This window comes from Anomaloglossus baeobatrachus, chromosome 2 (assembly GCF_048569485.1).
Source record: "Anomaloglossus baeobatrachus isolate aAnoBae1 chromosome 2, aAnoBae1.hap1, whole genome shotgun sequence".
In the NCBI taxonomy this organism is placed as follows: Eukaryota; Metazoa; Chordata; class Amphibia; order Anura; family Aromobatidae; genus Anomaloglossus; species Anomaloglossus baeobatrachus.
In genome coordinates, this window is record NC_134354.1 from 396,455,632 (window position 1) to 396,476,977 (window position 21,346).

Below are 21,346 nucleotides of genomic sequence, written 5' to 3' on the forward strand. Positions count from 1 at the left end.
CGTTCACAACATCAACTGAAGTCCAGAACACTCTCAGTGAAGTAGGTGTATCTGTCTCTAAGTCAACAATAAAGAGAAGACTCCATGAAAGTAAATACAAAAGGGTTCACATCTAGATGCAAACCATTCATCAATTCCAAAAATAGACAGGCCAGAGTTAAATTTGCTGAAAAACACCTCATGAAGCCAGCTCAGTTCTGGAAAAGTATTCTATGGACAGATGAGACAAAGATCAACCTGTACCAGAATGATGGGAAGAAAAAAGTTTGGAGAAGAAAGGGAACGGCACATGATTCAAGGCACACCACATCCTCTGTAAAACATGGTGGAGGCAACGTGATGGCATGGGCATGCATGGCTTTCAATGGCACTGGGTCACTTGTGTTTATTGATGACATAACAGCAGACAAGAGTAGCCGGATGAATTCTGAAGTGTACCGGGATATACTTTCAGCCCAGATTCAGCCAAATGCCGCAAAGTTGATCGGACGGCGCTTCATAGTACAGATGGACAATGACCCCAAGCATACAGCCAAAGCTACCCAGGAGTTCATGAATGCAAAAAAGTGGAACATTATGCAATGGCCAAGTCAATCACCAGATCTTAACCCAATTGAGCATGCATTTCACTTGCTCAAATCCAGACTTAAGACGGAAAGACCCACAAACAAGCAAGACCTGAAGGCTGCGGCTGTAAAGGCCTGGCAAAGCATTAAGAAGGAGGAAACCCAGCGTTTGGTGATGTCCATGGGTTCCAGACTTAAGGCAGTGATTGCCTCCAAAGGATTCGCAACAAAATATTGAAAAAAAATATTTTGTTTGGGTTTGGTTTATTTGTTCAATTACTTTTGACCTCCTAAAATGTGGAGTGTTTGTAAAGAAATGTGTACAATTCCTACAATTTCTATCAGATATTTTTGTTCAAACCTTCAAATTAAACCTTACAATCTGCACTTGAATTCTGTTGTAGAGGTTTCATTTCAAATCCAATGTGGTGGCATGCAGAGCCCAACTCGCCAAAATTGTGTCACTGTCCAAATATTTCTGGACCTAACTGTGTATATATATATATATATATATATATATATATAAAATCAGTATTAAGCGTAAATGAAATTCCTAATAAACATAAACCAAATTCCCAGCAGTGTAAGAGCTGAAAACTCATCAATAACCTATTAGTGGTTACAGTATCATGTAATATATTTCTTATCTTTAAACAAGAAAGTATTACGTTACCACACCTTGCATTTGAAGACTATATAAAGAAGCTAACAATTGTTATTACATAATATATTGCTGGTTCTTAAAGGGAATATGTCAGCAGGTTTTTGCTATGGAATCTGATAGCAGCATAATATATAGATTGAGAGCCTGATTCCAGCAATATATCACTTACTGGACTGCTTGGTGTAGTTTTCATAGAATAACTGTTTTCTCTTATGTAGATGTAGCAGAGCTAAGACTTCTGAGCCCACCCACACCCCTGACTGGAAGCTCCCTGTGTACACTGTGCATTGTTGGCAAGCTGCCAAAGACTGGTGGGGGCGGGGTCATATAAGCCTGATTTGTCTATATGTGAGACATAGTCCTATAGTGATAATCTCATGCTGAGAAAACACTGATTGTATTGAAGCTATTGAAACAGCCTAATAAGTGATACATCTTTGTAATCAGGGTCTCTGTCCTCACAGTATACTGCTCTCAGATTAAATAGCATAAACCTGCTGACAGATTTCCTTTAAAGGGAACCTGTTATCTTGAAAAACACTATTAACATGCAGATATGGTGTTAAGGCCCCGTCACACACACAGATAAATCTTTGGCAGATCTGTGGTTGCAGTGAAATCATGGACATATTGTTCCATTTGTACACAGCCACAAACCTAGCACTGATTGTCCACAATTTCACTGCAACCACAGATCTGCCGCAGATTTATCTCTGTGTGTGACAGGGCCTTTATTCTGCAGGTAAATAGTGCTCTAAAACTGCTCAGCTGCAATGAAAGTCCGGTTCTTGGGAGGAAATGAACTTTATTTCTCCTGGCAGCCTCTGGCTTTCAGTCACTGCTCATTACATAGTGAGCAGTGGCTGTAAGCACATCTGTGCACTGCCTGACAGCTGGCACTGCACTGATGCACTGCTGAGCCTGATGTCAAATCAGTGTCGGGAACGTGGTTACAGCCGCCACTCACTTTGTACTGAGCGGTGACTGAAGCTGCTGCAGCCGCGCCTCTATGACTGAAAGCCTCTGAATGATTTTATATTTTGGTCTCTTTTTACATTAAGCTGTTTTCCAGGATGTAACAGGCCATCTTTAACCTTCAGTTTTGACACTGTTTGGTTAGTTGATAGCTGCAAAACCACAGAAGAGAAGAAGGTGGATAAAGCTGAGCCTATGTGCAGTCAATAAAACTTTATGGGAGTAACAGAAACAGCTGAGAGCAGCACACTTATCCTCCCTGTTTTAGGAAGATTACAAAAATACAGGGGCTACTAGTAAACGGGCAGATCACAGCAATGCAGAAACTCACTCCTTGGATTCTCGAGTCCGTTTGGTAACACGTTGTACGAGTGTGTCATAACCGGATCCCTCTCCTTGTGTCTGAGCGGAGGTACACCTCTCCGTTTCCTCATCAATCACTGAACCCAGGGAGCTCTTGATGTAATGTCTCAAGTACTTCACCAGCTCATAGCTATGAAAAAGGGCAGCCAAAAAATACATTAGATAACACATTGTATATGGCCTCAGGCAAATCACATGTCATTGTATTCTATGGAGAATGAAGCAATAAGTGGCTAATTCATCTAACGGGTACAATAAATATTGGGCAGAGGATTACCCGCACTTGACACACATCTAGAACACTTACTTGTGAAAATGTTCATCCGTCTCCTCTAGATGCAGCAGGATCTCCTCCGCACATTCTGCCGATGGTGCACCAGCCAGCTTTTCCTTCACACTTTGTAACAACTGCCTAACCATGGACTGGAGCGAGACCTCATCCTCAGCTGAAAAGCTCGCCATCATACACGTCCGTCAGTGCCACTCACAAGCGCAGCTGCAAACTAGATGGAGAAAACGATAAATTACTTTTTCAACTTTTTGGAACTTCGGCCGTAACTGGTGAGATGTGGAATACCAGTACCAAGAGCCCACAATTGATTATTGGAGGCATTGGCAAGAATTTTTTTTTTTAGCATGGGGGTCAGACTTTCTTTTAGGGCTTGATTCCACTTGCGCATAGCTTCCGATGCAAGATATGCTAATCACCCTCTGCTGTGAGTGTGAGCCAATGGCCATGCGACTGTGATGTGATCTTACGATCGGGTCACAGCTTTGGAAAAGATGGAGGGAACACTTTCTCCCCATCTCCTGCTCTGCATTCCTCGTACTGCAGTCGGATGACATGGGAGTGCAGTGCGAGGTTTCACACGCACCCATAGACTTGTATGGGGTGTGTGTGTGTCAAGACTCACTGCCAAAAGCCAACATGGCATGAGAAATAAATCGCAGATCGACACTGCCCCATAGTTTTGCACTGGTGGGAGTGCAATCCAATACTTTATCGGATGGGGCTCGTCTGTGCACAAAGCAAATGAAACCGAGGCCTTACTCTTATGCTTCTTTTTTTAATATTGAAAGGAACCTTGTAACCATATAACAAATGTGCCCCTACTATGTACTGTGTAATGGTTGTGTCTGACCGTTCAGGGATATGGTCTGAGACTACCAACAAGCACAGTGACTACAAGATACACTTATTTATATGGGACATGTGTTCATTTCCCTGTTATCTGCAAATATTCCATGCTCATTCCCTTCATAAACAGTACCTTACCTGGCTGATTATATCGTCTGCCATATGCATCCACAGAGCAGCACTTGCAGTTTCACATCACTGATCCGTCACCAACAGAACAGACAACATACACAGCTCAACTCTGCGCTACCTAGTTATTACAAAAGCTCAATTGTAGAGAGCTGCAGAAGACTTGAGCTATGCTAGAAACCAGCTAATGAGGCAATACCACACATGCAACTAAGCTGAATTACGTGGCGGAAGATAAAATCGATTAGACAAAGTACAGTACAATAGCACAGAGTGTAAAGAAGCATAAGGGTAATTCTACAGATATATAGCTTGATGATAAATCAGGGTGGGTCTAGTCAGGAGAACACAAGAGAGGAGGAGAACACTGAAGAAAAGCAGGGAAATGTGGTTTAAGCAAATAAGAAAATGACCATCTATTCAGCTATGTGAAGCTAGATGCAACGAGGGGTAGAGAGATAAAAAAAAAAAGATACAAAGTTAAAAAAAGGAAGTTCATGTAAGGCTTAGGCTACATTCACACTTACATAGTTACATAGTTACTTAGGTTGAAAAAAGATCTAGGTCCATCTAGTTCAACCTTCCTCCACCAGTTCTACATTTGGTCACTAAGTCACTTATACCCAACAATGTTGTGTGTAGTGAGGAAATCATCCAGGGCTTTTTTAAAAGCTGTTATAGTATCTGCCATTACTACCTCTTGTGGTAGTGTATTCCACAGTCTGACTGCTCTAACTGTAAAGAACCCTTTCCTATTTAGGTGTCGGAATCGCTTTTCTTCCACTCGCAGTGAGTGTCCCCTGGTCCTTAGTATTGTCTTTGGAAGAAATAAGTCATGTGCCAGTCCTTTATATTGACCACACATGTATTTATACATATAAATGAGATCTCCTCTGAGACGTGTTTTTTCAAAGCTAAACATATCTATCTTTTCCAACCTGTCATCATATGGAAGGCCTTCCATTCCTTGTAATAGTCTAGTTGCCGCCTTTGAACTGACTCTAACTTCAGAATGTCCTTTTTAAAATGTGGAGCCCAAAACTGGATCCCATATTCTAGATGTGGCCTTAGAAGTGATTTATAGAGGGGTAACAATACATTGGGATCACGGGATCTAATCTCTCTTTTTATACACCCTAAAATCTTGCTTGCTTTAGCAGCTGCTTGACATTGAGTGCTGCTTCCGTTGTTTTGAATCAGTCACAATCCGTTTTGTGACGGATGCGTTGGAGATTGTGGTAAAATTGAGGCGACGGATCCGGTAAAAAAACTAATCCCTTGTAGCAGTTTGTACCGAGAATCCAGCTGTGGCCGCGGGTAACTTGAGTGACGTCACCGCTGACAGAGCGAGTCACTTCAGTTGCTCTGTGGAACTCACAACGAGCGACGGTGTTCTACTGCCGCTCGTGTCAGCTTCCGATGTAGCAGAGCTGAAAGCATCGTGGGACTTCGTGAGGATTACGCCAGACCTGGAGGGGTATTTGGGACAATGTCCTCAAAAATAGGAGCACAGGAAATAAATGGGAAATTTTTAAATCGGTATTAAACACCCACTGCGAGCAAGCCAGACCGTACGGAAATAAAAGGGCTAGGAACAGGAGAAAACCAATGTGGCTAAATAAGGATGTAAAAGGGGCAATAAATAATAAGAAAAAGGCATTTAAGAAGCTAAAACAAGAAGGAAGAGAAGAAGCATTAAAAAGTTATCGAGAAAAAAATAAAATGTGTAAAAAACAAATTCATTTAGCAAAAGTAGAAACTGAGAGACTCATTGCTAAGGAAAGCAAAACAAATCCCAAACTATTCTTTAATTATATAAACAGTAAAATGATTAAAATTGATGGTGTCGGCCCTTTAAAGAACAACAAGGGTAAAATCATAGAGCGACGTGGGAAAAGCAAATGTTTTAAATACTTTTTTCTCAACTGTGTTCACACAGGAAAAGCATATGCCACGGGAAATGCAGAGTGATCATGTAAACGCTTCATTAAGTATGACCTGCCTAACCCAGGAAGAAGTGCAGAACCGACTTAGTAACATTAAAATTGACAAATCACCAGGCCCTGATGGCATTCACCCTTGGGTATTAAGGGAGTTAAGTAATGTGATAGACAGGCCTCTATTCCTTATATTTAAAGACTCTATAGAAACTGGGTCTGTTCCACTGGATTGGCGGCTAGCAAATGTGGTACCAATATTAAAAAAGGGGTCTAAAAGGGAACCTGGAAACTATAGGCCGGTAAGCTTAACATCTGTTGTGGGTAAAATTTTTGAAGAGTTTTTAAGGGATGCTATTATGGAATGTCTCAATGTTAATAAATGTTTAACTCCATATCAGCATGGATTTATGAAGAATCGCTCCTGTCAATCTAAGCTGATCAGCTTCTACGAGGATGTAAGCTCTCACATAGACCGAGGAGAATCATTGGATGTCCTTTATCTCGACTTCGGTAAAGCATTTGACACTGTCCCACATAAAAGATTGATAAGCAAAATTAGAAAGCTTGGGCTCGGGGAAAATGTGTGTAGATGGGTAGGTAGCTGGCTCAGTGATAGAAAACAAAGAGTGGTTATTAATGGTGCATTTTCAGATTGGGCCACGGTTACTAGTGGGGTGCCACAGGGGTCTGTACTGGGCCCTCTACTTTTTAATATATTTATTAATGATCTGGTGGATGGCTTACAGAGTAAAATATCAGTATTTGCAGATGATACAAAACTATGTAAAAATAGTTAACACAAAGGAGGACAATTTGCAAATACAGAAGGATTTGAGTAAATTGGAGAATTGGGCTGAAAAATTGCAAATGAGATTTAACTCAGATAAGTGTAAGGTTATGCACATGGGAAGGAGAAACAGATGCTATGATTACCTACTAAATGGGAAACTGCTGGGGAAATTAGACATGGAAAAAGACTTAGGCATCTAAAGCGGGCTTTACACACAGCGACATCGCTAGCGATGTCGCTGGTGAAAGCACCCGCCTCCGTCGATTGTGCGTCACGGGCAAATCGCTGACCATGGCGCACAACATCGCTTACACCCATCACACATACTTACCTGCCTAGCGACGTCACTGTGGCCGGCGAACCGCCTCCTTTCTAAGGGGGCGGTTCGTTCGGTGTCACAGCGGCGTCACTAAGCGGCCGCCCAATAGAAGTGGAGGGGCGAAGATGAGCGGCCGTAACATCCCACCCATCTCCTTCCTTCCTCATTGCCGGCAGCTGCAGGTACGGTGATGTTCCACGTTCCTGCGGTGTCACACATAGCGATGTGTGCTGCCGCAGGAACGACGAACAATCTGCGTCCTGCAACAGCAATGATAATCGGGATTAGAACAACGTGTCAACAATCAACGATTAGGTAAGTAATTTTGATCGTTAACGGTCATTCTTGCGTTTCACACGCAACGACATTGCTAACGAGGCCGGATGTGCGTCACGAATTCCGTGACCCCAACGACATCTCGTTAGCGATGTCGCTGCGTATGAAGCCCGCTTTAGTCAATAAGAAGCTAAACTGGAGTGCCCAGTGTCAGGCAGCTGCCACCAAAGCAAATAGGGTCATGGGATACATTAGAAGAGGTCTGGGGGCACGAGATGAAAACATCATTCTCCCTCTGTACAAATCACTCGTCAGACCACACTTGGAGTATTGTCTGCAATTTTGGGCGCTGGTGCTTGAAAGGGTTCAGAGGCGGGCAACTAAAATAATAAATAGAGTGGGTGCATTACAATACCCAGAAAGGTTATCAAAATTAGGTCTATTTACTCTAGAAAAGAGAAGACTTAAGGCCGCTTTACACGCTGCGATCTCGCTAGCGAGATCGCTAGCGTGCGTTCCCGCCCCCATCGTTTGTGCGTCACGGGCAAATCGCTGCCTGTGGCACACAAAATCGCGCGGACCCGTCACACTACTTACCTGCCTAACGACGTCGCTGTGACTGGCAAACCGCCTCCTTTCGGCGTCACAGAGACGTCACTAAGCGGCCGCCCAATCGAAGCGGAGGGGCGGAGATGAGCGGGACGTAACATCCCGCCCACCTTCTTCCTTCCTCATTGCCGGCGGCCGCAGGTAAGGTGATGTTCCTCGTTCCTGCGGTGTCACACGTAGCGATGTGTGCTGCCGCAGGAACGATGAACAACATCGTACCTACAGCAGCAACGATAATTGGGAATAGGGGGGTATGTCACCGATTAGCGATTTTGAACATTTTTGCGACGATTCAAAATCGCTCATAGGTGTCACACGCAACGACATCGCTAACGCGGCCGGATGTGCGTCACAAATTCCGTGACCCCAACAACATCGCTTTAGCGATGTCGTAGCGTGTAAAGCTACCTTTAGGGGAGACCTAATAAATATGTAAAAGTATATCAGAGGGCAGTACAGAGATCTCTCCCATGATCGGTTTGTACCAAGGACTATAGGGTGCTTTACACGCTGCGACATCACTACTGATATATCGTCGGGGTCACGTCGTTAGTGACGCACATTCGGTACCGGTAGCGACATCGCAGCGTGTGACACCAAGGAGCAACGATCAACGATCGCAAAATCGTCCAAAAACGGTGATCGTTGACATGTCGCTCCTTTCCTTAATATCGTTGCTGCTGCTGGTATGAGGTTGTTTGTCGTTTCTGCAGCATCACACATCGCTATGTGTGACACCGCAGGAAGGACGAACATCTCCTTACCTGCGTCCACCGGCAATGAGGAAGGAAGGAGATGGGCGGGATGTTAAGTCCCGCTCATCTCCGCCCCTCCGCTTCTATTGGACGGCCGCTTAGTGACGTCGCGGTGACGTCGCGGTGATGCCGAACGCATCTCCCGCTTGAAGGAGTGATTGTTCGGCGGTCACAGCGACATCGCTGCACAGGTATGTGCGTGTGACGCTGCCATAGCGATAATGTTCGCTAAGGCAGCGATCACCAAATATCGCATGTACGATGGGGGCGGGTGCTATTGTGCTCGACATCGCTAGCAATCGCTAGCGATGTCGCAGCATGTAAAGACCCCTTATGACAAGAACAAGGGGGCATTCTCTTCGTTTGGAGGAAAGAAAATTTCTGCACCAGCATAGAAGAGGGTTCTTCACGGTAAGAGCAGTGAGGCTCTGGAACTCTCTTCCTGAGGAAGTGGTGATGGCCACCTCACTGAATGAATTTAAGAGAGGAATGGATGCTTTTATTGATAGCAAAAGTATAGAAGGTTATAAATAACATTATATTACAGGTAGATAGTTGACCTAGCTTAGGAATCGGGAAATAGTTTTTTTCCCTATGGAGAAAACTGGCTTCTACTCTGTGGGTTTTTGCCTTCCGCAGGTTGAACACTGGAGAACAGCGGCACTAAAAATAGGCTGAACTAGATGGACATAAACTCTTCCTGCAGCCTTAGAAACTACAGTGCCTACAAGTAGTATTCAAGCCCCTGCAGATTTAGCAGGTTTGATAAGATGCAAATAAGTTAGAGCCTGCAAACTTCAAACAAGAGCAGGATTTATTAACAGATGCATAAATCTTACAAACCAACAAGTTATGTTGCTCAGTTAAATTTGAAGACATTTTCAACATAAAAGTGTGGGTCAATTATTATTCAACTCCTAGGTTTAATATTTTGTGGAATAACCCTTGTTTGCAATTACAGCTAATAATCGTCTTTTATAAGACCTGATCAGGCCGGCACAGGTCTCTGGAGTTATCTTGGCCCACTCCTCCATGCAGATCTTCTCCAAGTTATCTAGGTTCTTTGGGTGTCTCATGTGGACTTTAATCTTGAGCTCCTTCCACAAGTTTTCAATTGGGTTGAGGTCAGGAGACTGACTAGGCCACTCTTTCCCATGTTGACCAAGTATGAGTGCTGTTCACAAGTTTGGGGAGGGTTTTAATTAGTCAGAAAAGGCTGGAAAAAGAGATAATTAATCCAAACATGTGAAGCTCATTGTTCTTTGTGCCTGAAATACTTCTTAATACTTTAGGGGAACCAAACAGAAATCTTGTGGTTTGAGGGGTTGAATAATAAATGACCCTCTGAATAAACTTTTCCCAATTTAAAAAAAAATAAAAAAAGAAATAACATTCTTTTTTGCTGCAGTGCATTTCACACTTCCAGGCTGATCTACAGTCCAAATGTCACAATGCCAAGTTAATTCCGAATGTGTAAACCTGCTAAATCTGCAGGGGGTTGAATACTACTTGTAGGCACTGTATGTTACTATGTTTGGGGATTAATAAAGTGATGAAAGAGAATGTTTTTTGTCTTTTATTTCAAATAAAGGATTTTTTCGGGTGTATGTGTTTATTTACTTTCACTATAGATTAATCACGGGGGATGTCTCATAGATGCCTGACATGATTAATCTGGGACTTAGTGGCAGCTATGGGCTGCCATTAACTCCTTATTACTTCGATTGCCACAGCACCAGGGCAATTCGGGATGAGCTGGGTAGAGTCCCGGGACTGTGGCACCTAATGGATGCGGCAATTACAGCCGGCTGCTGGCTTATATTTTTAGGATGGGGGACTCTCAATAACGTGGGTCTCCCCAGTCTGAGAATACCAGCCCTCAGCTGTGTGGTTTTATCTTGGCTGGGTATCAAAATTGTGAATCCTGTTTATTTTTTACTTATTTATTTAGTGTACTGCACGATATAGACCCACCCACCGGCGACTGTGGAGAGAGAGAGAGAGAGAAAAAGAGAGAGAGAGAAAAAGAGAGAGAGAGAAAAAGAGAGAGAGAGAGAAAAAGAGAGAGAGAGAAAAAAGAGAGAGAGAGAAAAAGAGAGAGAGAGAAAAAGAGAGAGAGAAAGAAAGAGATTCTCCGCAGCTGTGATCCGATCGCAAAATCAGATCACAGATGCATGACCCTTAGCTGATGCTCAGAGCAGAGGGTCATTCCCTGTGCTTGTTAGGCTATGTGCGAACTAGAAAATGGACTTTTCTTAAGAAAAATCAGCACCCTTTGGAAACGCACTCGCGTTTTTGCTGTGGTTTCCCTTGGTTTTTCCTCGGGTTGGTCTCTGCGGTTTTTTACCATTATCTATGGCAAAAACCGCAGGTACCTGCAGAAAAGAAGGGACATGCACATTCTTTTTGCTGCAGAAATTCTGTAGGGGGAAAAAAACAGTGTACGCACACCATATTTTTTTACCATAGGTTTTGCTGGGGAATGACTGCAGAAAGTTTATGAACATTTTCTGCAGCAATTCATGCAGCAAATCCACGGCAAATCCGCAGCGTGTGCATAGGGCCTTAGGTGGGGAAATCCTGATACCAGCAAAGTCAATGAGAATTCTGAGGTGCTGTGCACTTTCAGGAATTTTTCCTTGCAGATTTTGTTGCAGAAAACAATCTGCAGCATGTCAATTCTTTCTGTGTTTCTCCTGCGTTTTCACCATTGAATGCAATGAAAAAAAACGCATAAAAAATGTGGCAAATTGCAGCACAGCGGTTTTTTTCCGCAGCTTTTTTTCTGCTAGAACATGCAGATCTGTTTGCAGACAATGTGTGCACCGTGGTCTGCAGAACATACCAGACATATACAGTATATACCGTGCTCTGCAGAACATACCAGACATATACAGTATATACCGTGCTCTGCAGAACATGCCAGACATATACAGTATATACCGTGCTCTGCAGAACATACCAGACATATACAGTATATACCGTGCTCTGCAGAACATACCAGACATATACAGTATATACCGTGCTCTGCAGAACATACCAGACATATACAGTATATACCGTGCTCTGCAGAACATGCCAGACACATACAGTATATACCGTGCTCTGCAGAACATACCAGACATATACAGTATATACCGTGCTCTGCAGAACATACCAGACATATACAGTATATACCGTGCTCTGCAGAACATACCAGACATATACAGTATATACCGTGCTCTGCAGAACATACCAGACATATACAGTATATACCGTGCTCTGCAGAACATACCAGACATATACAGTATATACCGTGCTCTGCAGAACATGCCAGACACATACAGTATATACCGTGCTCTGCAGAACATACCAGACATATACAGTATATACCGTGCTCTGCAGAACATACCAGACATATACAGTATATACCGTGCTCTGCAGAACATACCAGACATATACAGTATATACCGTGCTCTGCAGAACATATCAGACACATACAGTATATACCGTGCTCTGCAGAACATACCAGACATATACAGTATATACCGTGCTCTGCAGAACATTCCAGACATATACAGTATATATCGTGCTCTGCAGAACATACCAGACATATACAGTATATACCGTGGTCTGCAGAACATATCAGACACATACAGTATATACCGTGGTCTGCAGAACATATCAGACACATACAGTATATACCGTGGTCTGCAGAACATACCAGACATATACAGTATATACCGTGCTCTGCAGAACATACCAGACATATACAGTATATACCGTGCTCTGCAGAACATACCAGACATATACAGTATATACCGTGCTCTGCAGAACATACCAGACATATACAGTATATACCGTGCTCTGCAGAACATGCCAGACACATACAGTATATACCGTGCTCTGCAGAACATACCAGACATATACAGTATATACCGTGCTCTGCAGAACATACCAGACATATACAGTATATACCGTGCTCTGCAGAACATACCAGACATATACAGTATATACCGTGCTCTGCAGAACATACCAGACACATACAGTATATACCGTGCTCTGCAGAACATACCAGACATATACAGTATATACCGTGCTCTGCAGAACATATCAGACACATACAGTATATACCGTGCTCTGCAGAACATACCAGACATATACAGTATATACCGTGCTCTGCAGAACATTCCAGACATATACAGTATATATCGTGCTCTGCAGAACATACCAGACATATACAGTATATACCGTGGTCTGCAGAACATATCAGACACATACAGTATATACCGTGGTCTGCAGAACATACCAGACATATACAGTATATACCGTGCTCTGCAGAACATACCAGACATATACACTATATACCGTGCTCTGCAGAACATACCAGACATATACAGTATATACCGTGGTCTGCAGAACATATCAGACACATACAGTATATACCGTGCTCTGCAGAACATACCAGACATATACAGTATATACCGTGCTCTGCAGAACATACCAGACATATACAGTATATACCGTGCTCTGCAGAACATGCCAGACACATACAGTATATACCGTGGTCTGCAGAACATACCAGACATATACAGTATATACCGTGCTCTGCAGAACATACCAGACATATACAGTATATACCGTGCTCTGCAGAACATACCAGACATATACAGTATATACCGTGCTCTGCAGAACATACCAGACATATGCACTATATACCGTGCTCTGCAGAACATACCAGACATATACAGTATATACCGTGCTCTGCAGAACATATCACACATATACAGTATATACCGTGCTCTGCAGAACATACCAGACATATACAGTACATACCGTGCTCTGCAGAACATACCAGACACATACAGTATATACCGTGTTCTGCAGAACATACTAGACATATACAGTATATACCGTGCTCTGCAGAACATACCATATACAGTATATACCGTGCTCTGCAGAACATACCAGACATATACAGTATATACCGTGTTCTGCAGAACATACCAGACATATACAGTATATACCGTGCTCTGCAGAACATACCAGACATATACAGTATATACCGTGCTCTGCAGAACATACCAGACATATACAGTATATACCGTGCTCTGCAGAACATATCACACATATACTATATATACCGTGCTCTGCAGAACACACCAGACACATACAGTATATACCGTGCTCTGCAGAACATACCAGACATATATAGTATATACCGTGCTCTGCAGAACATGCCAGACACATACAGTATATACCATGCTCTGCAGAACATACCAGACATATACAGTATATATACCGTGCTCTGCAGAACATACCAGACACATACAGTATATACCGTGCTCTGCAGAACATATCACACATATACACTATATACCGTGCTCTGCAGAACATACCAGACACATACACTATATATACCGTGCTCTGCAGAACATACCAGACATATACACTATATACCGTGCTCTGCAGAACATACCAGACATATACAGTATATACCGTGCTCTGCAGAACATACCAGACACATACAGTATATACCGTGCTCTGCAGAACATACCAGACACATACAGTATATACCGTGCTCTGCAGAACATACCAGGCATATACAGTATATACCGTGCTCTGCAGAACATACCAGACATATACAGTATATACCGTGCTCTGCAGAACATACCAGACATACACAGTATATACCGTGCGCTGCAGAACAAACCAGACATATACAGTATATACCGTGCTCTGCAGAATATACCATATACAGTATATACCGTGCTCTGCAGAACATACCAGACATATACAGTATATACCGTGCTCTGCAGAACATATCAGACATATACAGTATATACCTCTGCAGAACATATCACACATATACAGTATATACCGTGCTCTGCAGAACATACCAGACATATACAGTATATACCGTGCTCTGCAGAACATATCACACATATACAGTATATACCTCTGCAGAACATATCACACATATACAGTATATACCGTGCTCTGCAGAACATACCAGACATATACAGTATATACCGTGCTCTGTAGAACATACTAGACATATACAGTATATACCATGCTCTGCAGAACATACCAGACACATACAGTATATACCGTGCTCTGCAGAACATACCAGACATATACAGTATATACCGTGCTCTGCAGAACATACCAGACATATACAGTATATACCTCTGCAGAACATATCACACATATACAGTATATACCGTGCTCTGCAGAACATACCAGACATATACAGTATATACCGTGCTCTGCAGAACATATCACACATATACAGTATATACCTCTGCAGAACATATCACACATATACAGTATATACCATGCTCTGCAGAACATACCAGACATATACAGTATATACCGTGCTCTGTAGAACATACTAGACATATACAGTATATACCATGCTCTGCAGAACATACCAGACACATACAGTATATACCGTGCTCTGCAGAACATACCAGACATATACAGTATATACCGTGCTCTGCAGAACATACCAGACATATACAGTATATACCGTGCTCTGCAGAACATATCACACATATACAGTATATACCGTGCTCTGCAGAACATACCAGACATATACAGTATATACCGTGCTCTGCAGAACATACCAGACATATACAGTATATACCGTGCTCTGCAGAACATACCAGACATATACAGTATATACCGTGCTCTGCAGAACATACCAGACATATACAGTATATACCTCTGCAGAACATATCACACATATACAGTATATACCGTGCTCTGCAGAACATACCAGACATATACACTATATACTGTGCTCTGCAGAACATATCACACATATACACTATATACTGTGCTCTGCAGAACATATCACACATATACAGTATATACCGTGCTCTGCAGAACATACCAGACATATACAATATATACCGTGCTCTGCAGAATATACCAGACATATACACTATATACTGTGCTCTGCAGAACATATCACACATATACACTATATACTGTGCTCTGCAGAACATATCACACATATACACTATATACTGTGCTCTGCAGAACATACCAGACATATACAGTATATACCGTGCTCTGCAGAACATACCAGACATATACACTATATACTGTGCTCTGCAGAACATACCAGACATATACAGTATATACCGTGCTCTGCAGAACATATCAGACATATACAGTATATATACCGTGCTCTGCAGAACATACCACACATATACAGTATATACCGTGCACTGCAGAACATATCACACATGTACAGTATATACTGTGCTCTGCAGAACATATCAGACATATACAGTATATACCGTGCTCTGCAGAACATACCAGACATATACAGTATATACCGTGAACTGCAGAACATATCACACATATACAGTATATACCGTGCTCTGCAGAACATACCAGACACATACAGTATATACCGTGCTCTGCAGAACATATCACACATATACACTATATACTGTGCTCTGCAGAACATATCAGACACATACACTATATACTGTGCTCTGCAGAACATATCACACATATACACTATATACTGTGCTCTGCAGAACATATCACACATATACACTATATACTGTGCTCTGCAGAACATATCACACATATACAGTATATATACCGTGCTCTGCAGAACATATCACACATATACACTATATACTGTGCTCTGCAGAACATATCACACATATACACTATATACTGTGCTCTGCAGGACATACCAGACACATACAGTATATACCGTGCTCTGCAGGACATATCACACATATACACTATATACTGTGCTCTGCAGAACATACCAGACATATACAGTATATACCGTGCTCTGCAGAACATATCACACATATACAGTATATACCTCTGCAGAACATATCACACATATACAGTATATACCATGCTCTGCAGAACATACCAGACATATACAGTATATACCGTGCTCTGTAGAACATACTAGACATATACAGTATATACCATGCTCTGCAGAACATACCAGACACATACAGTATATACCGTGCTCTGCAGAACATACCAGACATATACAGTATATACCGTGCTCTGCAGAACATACCAGACATATACAGTATATACCGTGCTCTGCAGAACATATCACACATATACAGTATATACCGTGCTCTGCAGAACATACCAGACATATACAGTATATACCGTGCTCTGCAGAACATACCAGACATATACAGTATATACCGTGCTCTGCAGAACATACCAGACATATACAGTATATACCGTGCTCTGCAGAACATACCAGACATATACAGTATATACCTCTGCAGAACATATCACACATATACAGTATATACCGTGCTCTGCAGAACATACCAGACATATACACTATATACTGTGCTCTGCAGAACATATCACACATATACACTATATACTGTGCTCTGCAGAACATATCACACATATACAGTATATACCGTGCTCTGCAGAACATACCAGACATATACAATATATACCGTGCTCTGCAGAATATACCAGACATATACACTATATACTGTGCTCTGCAGAACATATCACACATATACACTATATACTGTGCTCTGCAGAACATATCACACATATACACTATATACTGTGCTCTGCAGAACATACCAGACATATACAGTATATACCGTGCTCTGCAGAACATACCAGACATATACACTATATACTGTGCTCTGCAGAACATACCAGACATATACAGTATATACCGTGCTCTGCAGAACATATCAGACATATACAGTATATATACCGTGCTCTGCAGAACATACCACACATATACAGTATATACCGTGCACTGCAGAACATATCACACATGTACAGTATATACTGTGCTCTGCAGAACATATCAGACATATACAGTATATACCGTGCTCTGCAGAACATACCAGACATATACAGTATATACCGTGAACTGCAGAACATATCACACATATACAGTATATACCGTGCTCTGCAGAACATACCAGACACATACAGTATATACCGTGCTCTGCAGAACATATCACACATATACACTATATACTGTGCTCTGCAGAACATATCAGACACATACACTATATACTGTGCTCTGCAGAACATATCACACATATACACTATATACTGTGCTCTGCAGAACATATCACACATATACACTATATACTGTGCTCTGCAGAACATATCACACATATACAGTATATATACCGTGCTCTGCAGAACATATCACACATATACACTATATACTGTGCTCTGCAGAACATATCACACATATACACTATATACTGTGCTCTGCAGGACATACCAGACACATACAGTATATACTGTGCTCTGCAGGACATATCACACATATACACTATATACTGTGCTCTGCAGAACATACCAGACATATACACTATATACCGTGCTCTGCAGGACATACCAGACATATACAGTATATACCGTGCTCTGCAGAGCATACCAGACATATACAGTATATACCGTGCTCTGCAGAACATACCAGACATATACAGTATATACCGTGCTCTGCAGAACATATCACACATATACAGTATATACTGTGCTCTGCAGAACATACCAGACATATACAGTATATACCGTGCTCTGCAGAACATACCAGACACATACAGTATATACTGTGCTCTGCAGAACATACCAGACATATACAGTATATACCGTGCTCTGCAGAACATATCACACATATACACTATATACTGTGCTCTGCAGGACATATCACACATATACACTATATACTGTGCTCTGCAGAACATACCAGACATATACAGTATATACTGTGCTCTGCAGAACATACCAGACATATACAGTATATACCGTGCTCTGCAGAACATACCAGACATATACAGTATATACCGTGCTCTGCAGAACATATCACACATATACAGTATATACTGTGCTCTGCAGAACATACCAGACATATACAGTATATACTGTGCTCTGCAGAACATACCAGACATATACAGTATATACCGTGCTCTGCAGAACATACCAGACATATACAGTATATACCGTGCTCTGCAGAACATATCACACATATACAGTATATACTGTGCTCTGCAGAACATACCAGACATATACAGTATATACCGTGCTCTGCAGAACATACCAGACACATACAGTATATACTGTGCTCTGCAGAACATATCACACATATACACTATATACTGTGCTCTGCAGAACATATCACACATATACACTATATACTGTGCTCTGCAGAACATACCAGACATATACAGTATATACCGTGCTCTGCAGAACATATCACACATATACACTATATACCGTGCTCTGCAGAACATACCAGACATATACAGTATATACCGTGCTCTGCAGAACATATCACACATATACACTATATACTGTGCTCTGCAGGACATATCACACATATACACTATATACTGTGCTCTGCAGAACATACCAGACATATACAGTATATACTGTGCTCTGCAGAACATACCAGACATATACAGTATATACCGTGCTCTGCAGAACATACCAGACATATACAGTATATACCGTGCTCTGCAGAACATACAAGACATATACAGTATATACCGTGCTCTGCAGAACATACCAGACATATACACTATATACCGTGCTCTGCAGAACATACCAGACATATACACTATATACTGTGCTCTGCAGGACATATCACACATATACACTATATACTGTGCTCTGCAGAACATACCAGACATATACAGTATATACTGTGCTCTGCAGAACATACCAGACACATACAGTATATACCGTGCTCTGCAGAACATACCAGACATATACACTATATACTGTGCTCTGCAGAACATACCAGACATATACAGTATATACCGTGCTCTGCAGAACATATCACACATATACAGTGCTCTGCAGAACATATCACACATATACAGTATATACTGTGCTCTGCAGAACATATCACACATATACACTATATACTGTGCTCTGCAGGACATATACTCTGGACCGGAGGTGGAGACCATGTGCCCAGTACATTCCCTCTGTCATACACTTGGCTTGGAGCCTGGAGTAGATACACAGTGATTCTGACAGAACTTTTATGGGTCACATCAAAGGGCAGAGCCTGGAGGCCCCGGGGTTGCTATGGTGACAGTAGAGCGTCAGTCCCGCCGTGTTCCGAGGGCCGATAATCCCATCCGTATCAATAGGAGGCACAGCTCGCCCCTATCTATATCGCCGGCTCGTAGCCACGCCCCTCAGACGCACTGTCATTGGAGCAGTCCAGAATGCCATTCTCCCTCTGTAGATGTGACGCAGCCCATCCATACACTGACGCACTCACTGCGGTCACTGGTCCCGGCGGCTCTGCTGCGGTCACTGGTCCCGGCGGCTCTGCTGCGGTCACTGGTCCCGGCGGCTCTGCTGCGGTCACTGGAGCTGATCACATGACCTCCAACCAGACCCGAGATACTGAGAGAGATAAACAATCCGTATCTTAGCTACATCCTGACGTCTCCCGGCAGCTCCGAGGCAGATCATCAGCGCTACGGAAGCCTGTCAGGGCCAATACTGTGCTGCGTGATTTGCCTTTCCCTCCAGACAGTACTTATTTCTATTACAGTGGTGTATTTAAATTATTATTATTTAACCCTTTGGTGCTTGAAGTCAGTTTTGCCCCTTATGTTAAGATGATTTTTATGTTACTTTTGAGTCTCAAGAACAGTAGCTTCTTTTTTTTTCTATGAACATGTTTAACCAGTTCAATACCACAACAACTACCTTTGTTCCTATACAGGGCCATTTTTGCATACACGTGGTTAAAGAAGTTAAAGTAGTTTTATATCTTTTTTTTTTCTTGATATGTGGGGCTTTATTTCTATGTCACTGTTATATTCTCTTTTTGTCTTTATTTTTTATTAGGACATATTAAAAGAATGAAGAAAAGGAATGAACAAAAAGAATGAACATAACGTATTGGTTCCAAATTATAGAGATGAATAATGAGTTTCTTAGACATCATAGGCATGGAATATACTGTATGTAGATATTAGGGAAATGTCCACAAATCCCAGTAAAACAGGTGTATATTTTATTCCCTGAGCTTCTTGGGTGAGGAATGAACTTGGAATATATGTAAATAATAGGGAAATGTCCACATATTCTATATAAACAGGTGTATATTTTATTCCCTGTGTTAGATAGGTGGGGAATGAACATGGAATATACAGTGCCTTGCGAAAGTATTCGGCCCCTTGAATTTTTCAACCTTTTCCCACATTTCAGGCTTCAAACATAAAGATAAGAATGTTAATGTTATGGTGAAGAATCAACAAGTGGGACACAATTGTGAAGGTGAATAAAATGTATTGCTTATTTTAAACTTTTTTAAAAAAATAAACTGAAAATTGGGGCGTGCAATATTATTCATCCCCTGTAAACTAATACTTTGTAGCGCCACCATTTCCTGCAATTACAGCTGCAAGTCGCTTGGGGTATGTCTCTATCAGTTTTGCACATTGAGAGACTGAAATTCTTGCCCATTCTTCCTTTGCAAACAGCTCGAGCTGAGTGAGGTTGGATGGAGAGCGTTTGTGAACAGCAGTTTTCAGCTCTTTCCACAGATTCTCAATTGGATTCAGGTCTGGGCTTTGACTTGGCCATTCTAACACCTGGATACGTTTATTTGTGAACCATTCCATTGTAGATTTTGCTTTATGTTTGGGATCATTGTCTTGTTGGAAGACAAATCTCCGTCCCAGTCTCAGGTCTTTTGCAGACTCCAACAGGTTTTCTTCAAAAATGGTCCTGTATTTGGCTCCATCCATCTTCCCATCAATTTTAACCATCTTCCCTGTCCCTGCTTAAGAAAAGAGGGCCCAAACAATGATTCTGCCA

General features: G+C 41.9%; 1 protein-coding gene across 2 annotated transcripts in view; it reads right to left on the reverse strand.

The window, feature by feature from the left end:
- TBC1D32 (TBC1 domain family member 32) overlaps positions 1 to 19,963 on the reverse strand; it is a 150,210-nt gene extending 130,247 nt beyond the window's left edge. For both annotated transcript variants that reach the window (XM_075336070.1, XM_075336069.1), the window contains exons 1-3: positions 19,794 to 19,963; positions 2,876 to 3,071; positions 2,537 to 2,698 (exon numbers count right to left, since the gene is read on the reverse strand). In XM_075336070.1, the coding sequence (XP_075192185.1) occupies positions 2,537 to 2,698; positions 2,876 to 3,033 (320 nt within the window). In that variant the 5' untranslated portion in view covers positions 3,034 to 3,071; positions 19,794 to 19,963. The remainder of the gene's footprint in view (positions 1 to 2,536; positions 2,699 to 2,875; positions 3,072 to 19,793) is intronic.
- Positions 19,964 to 21,346: the final 1,383 nt, after the last annotated feature.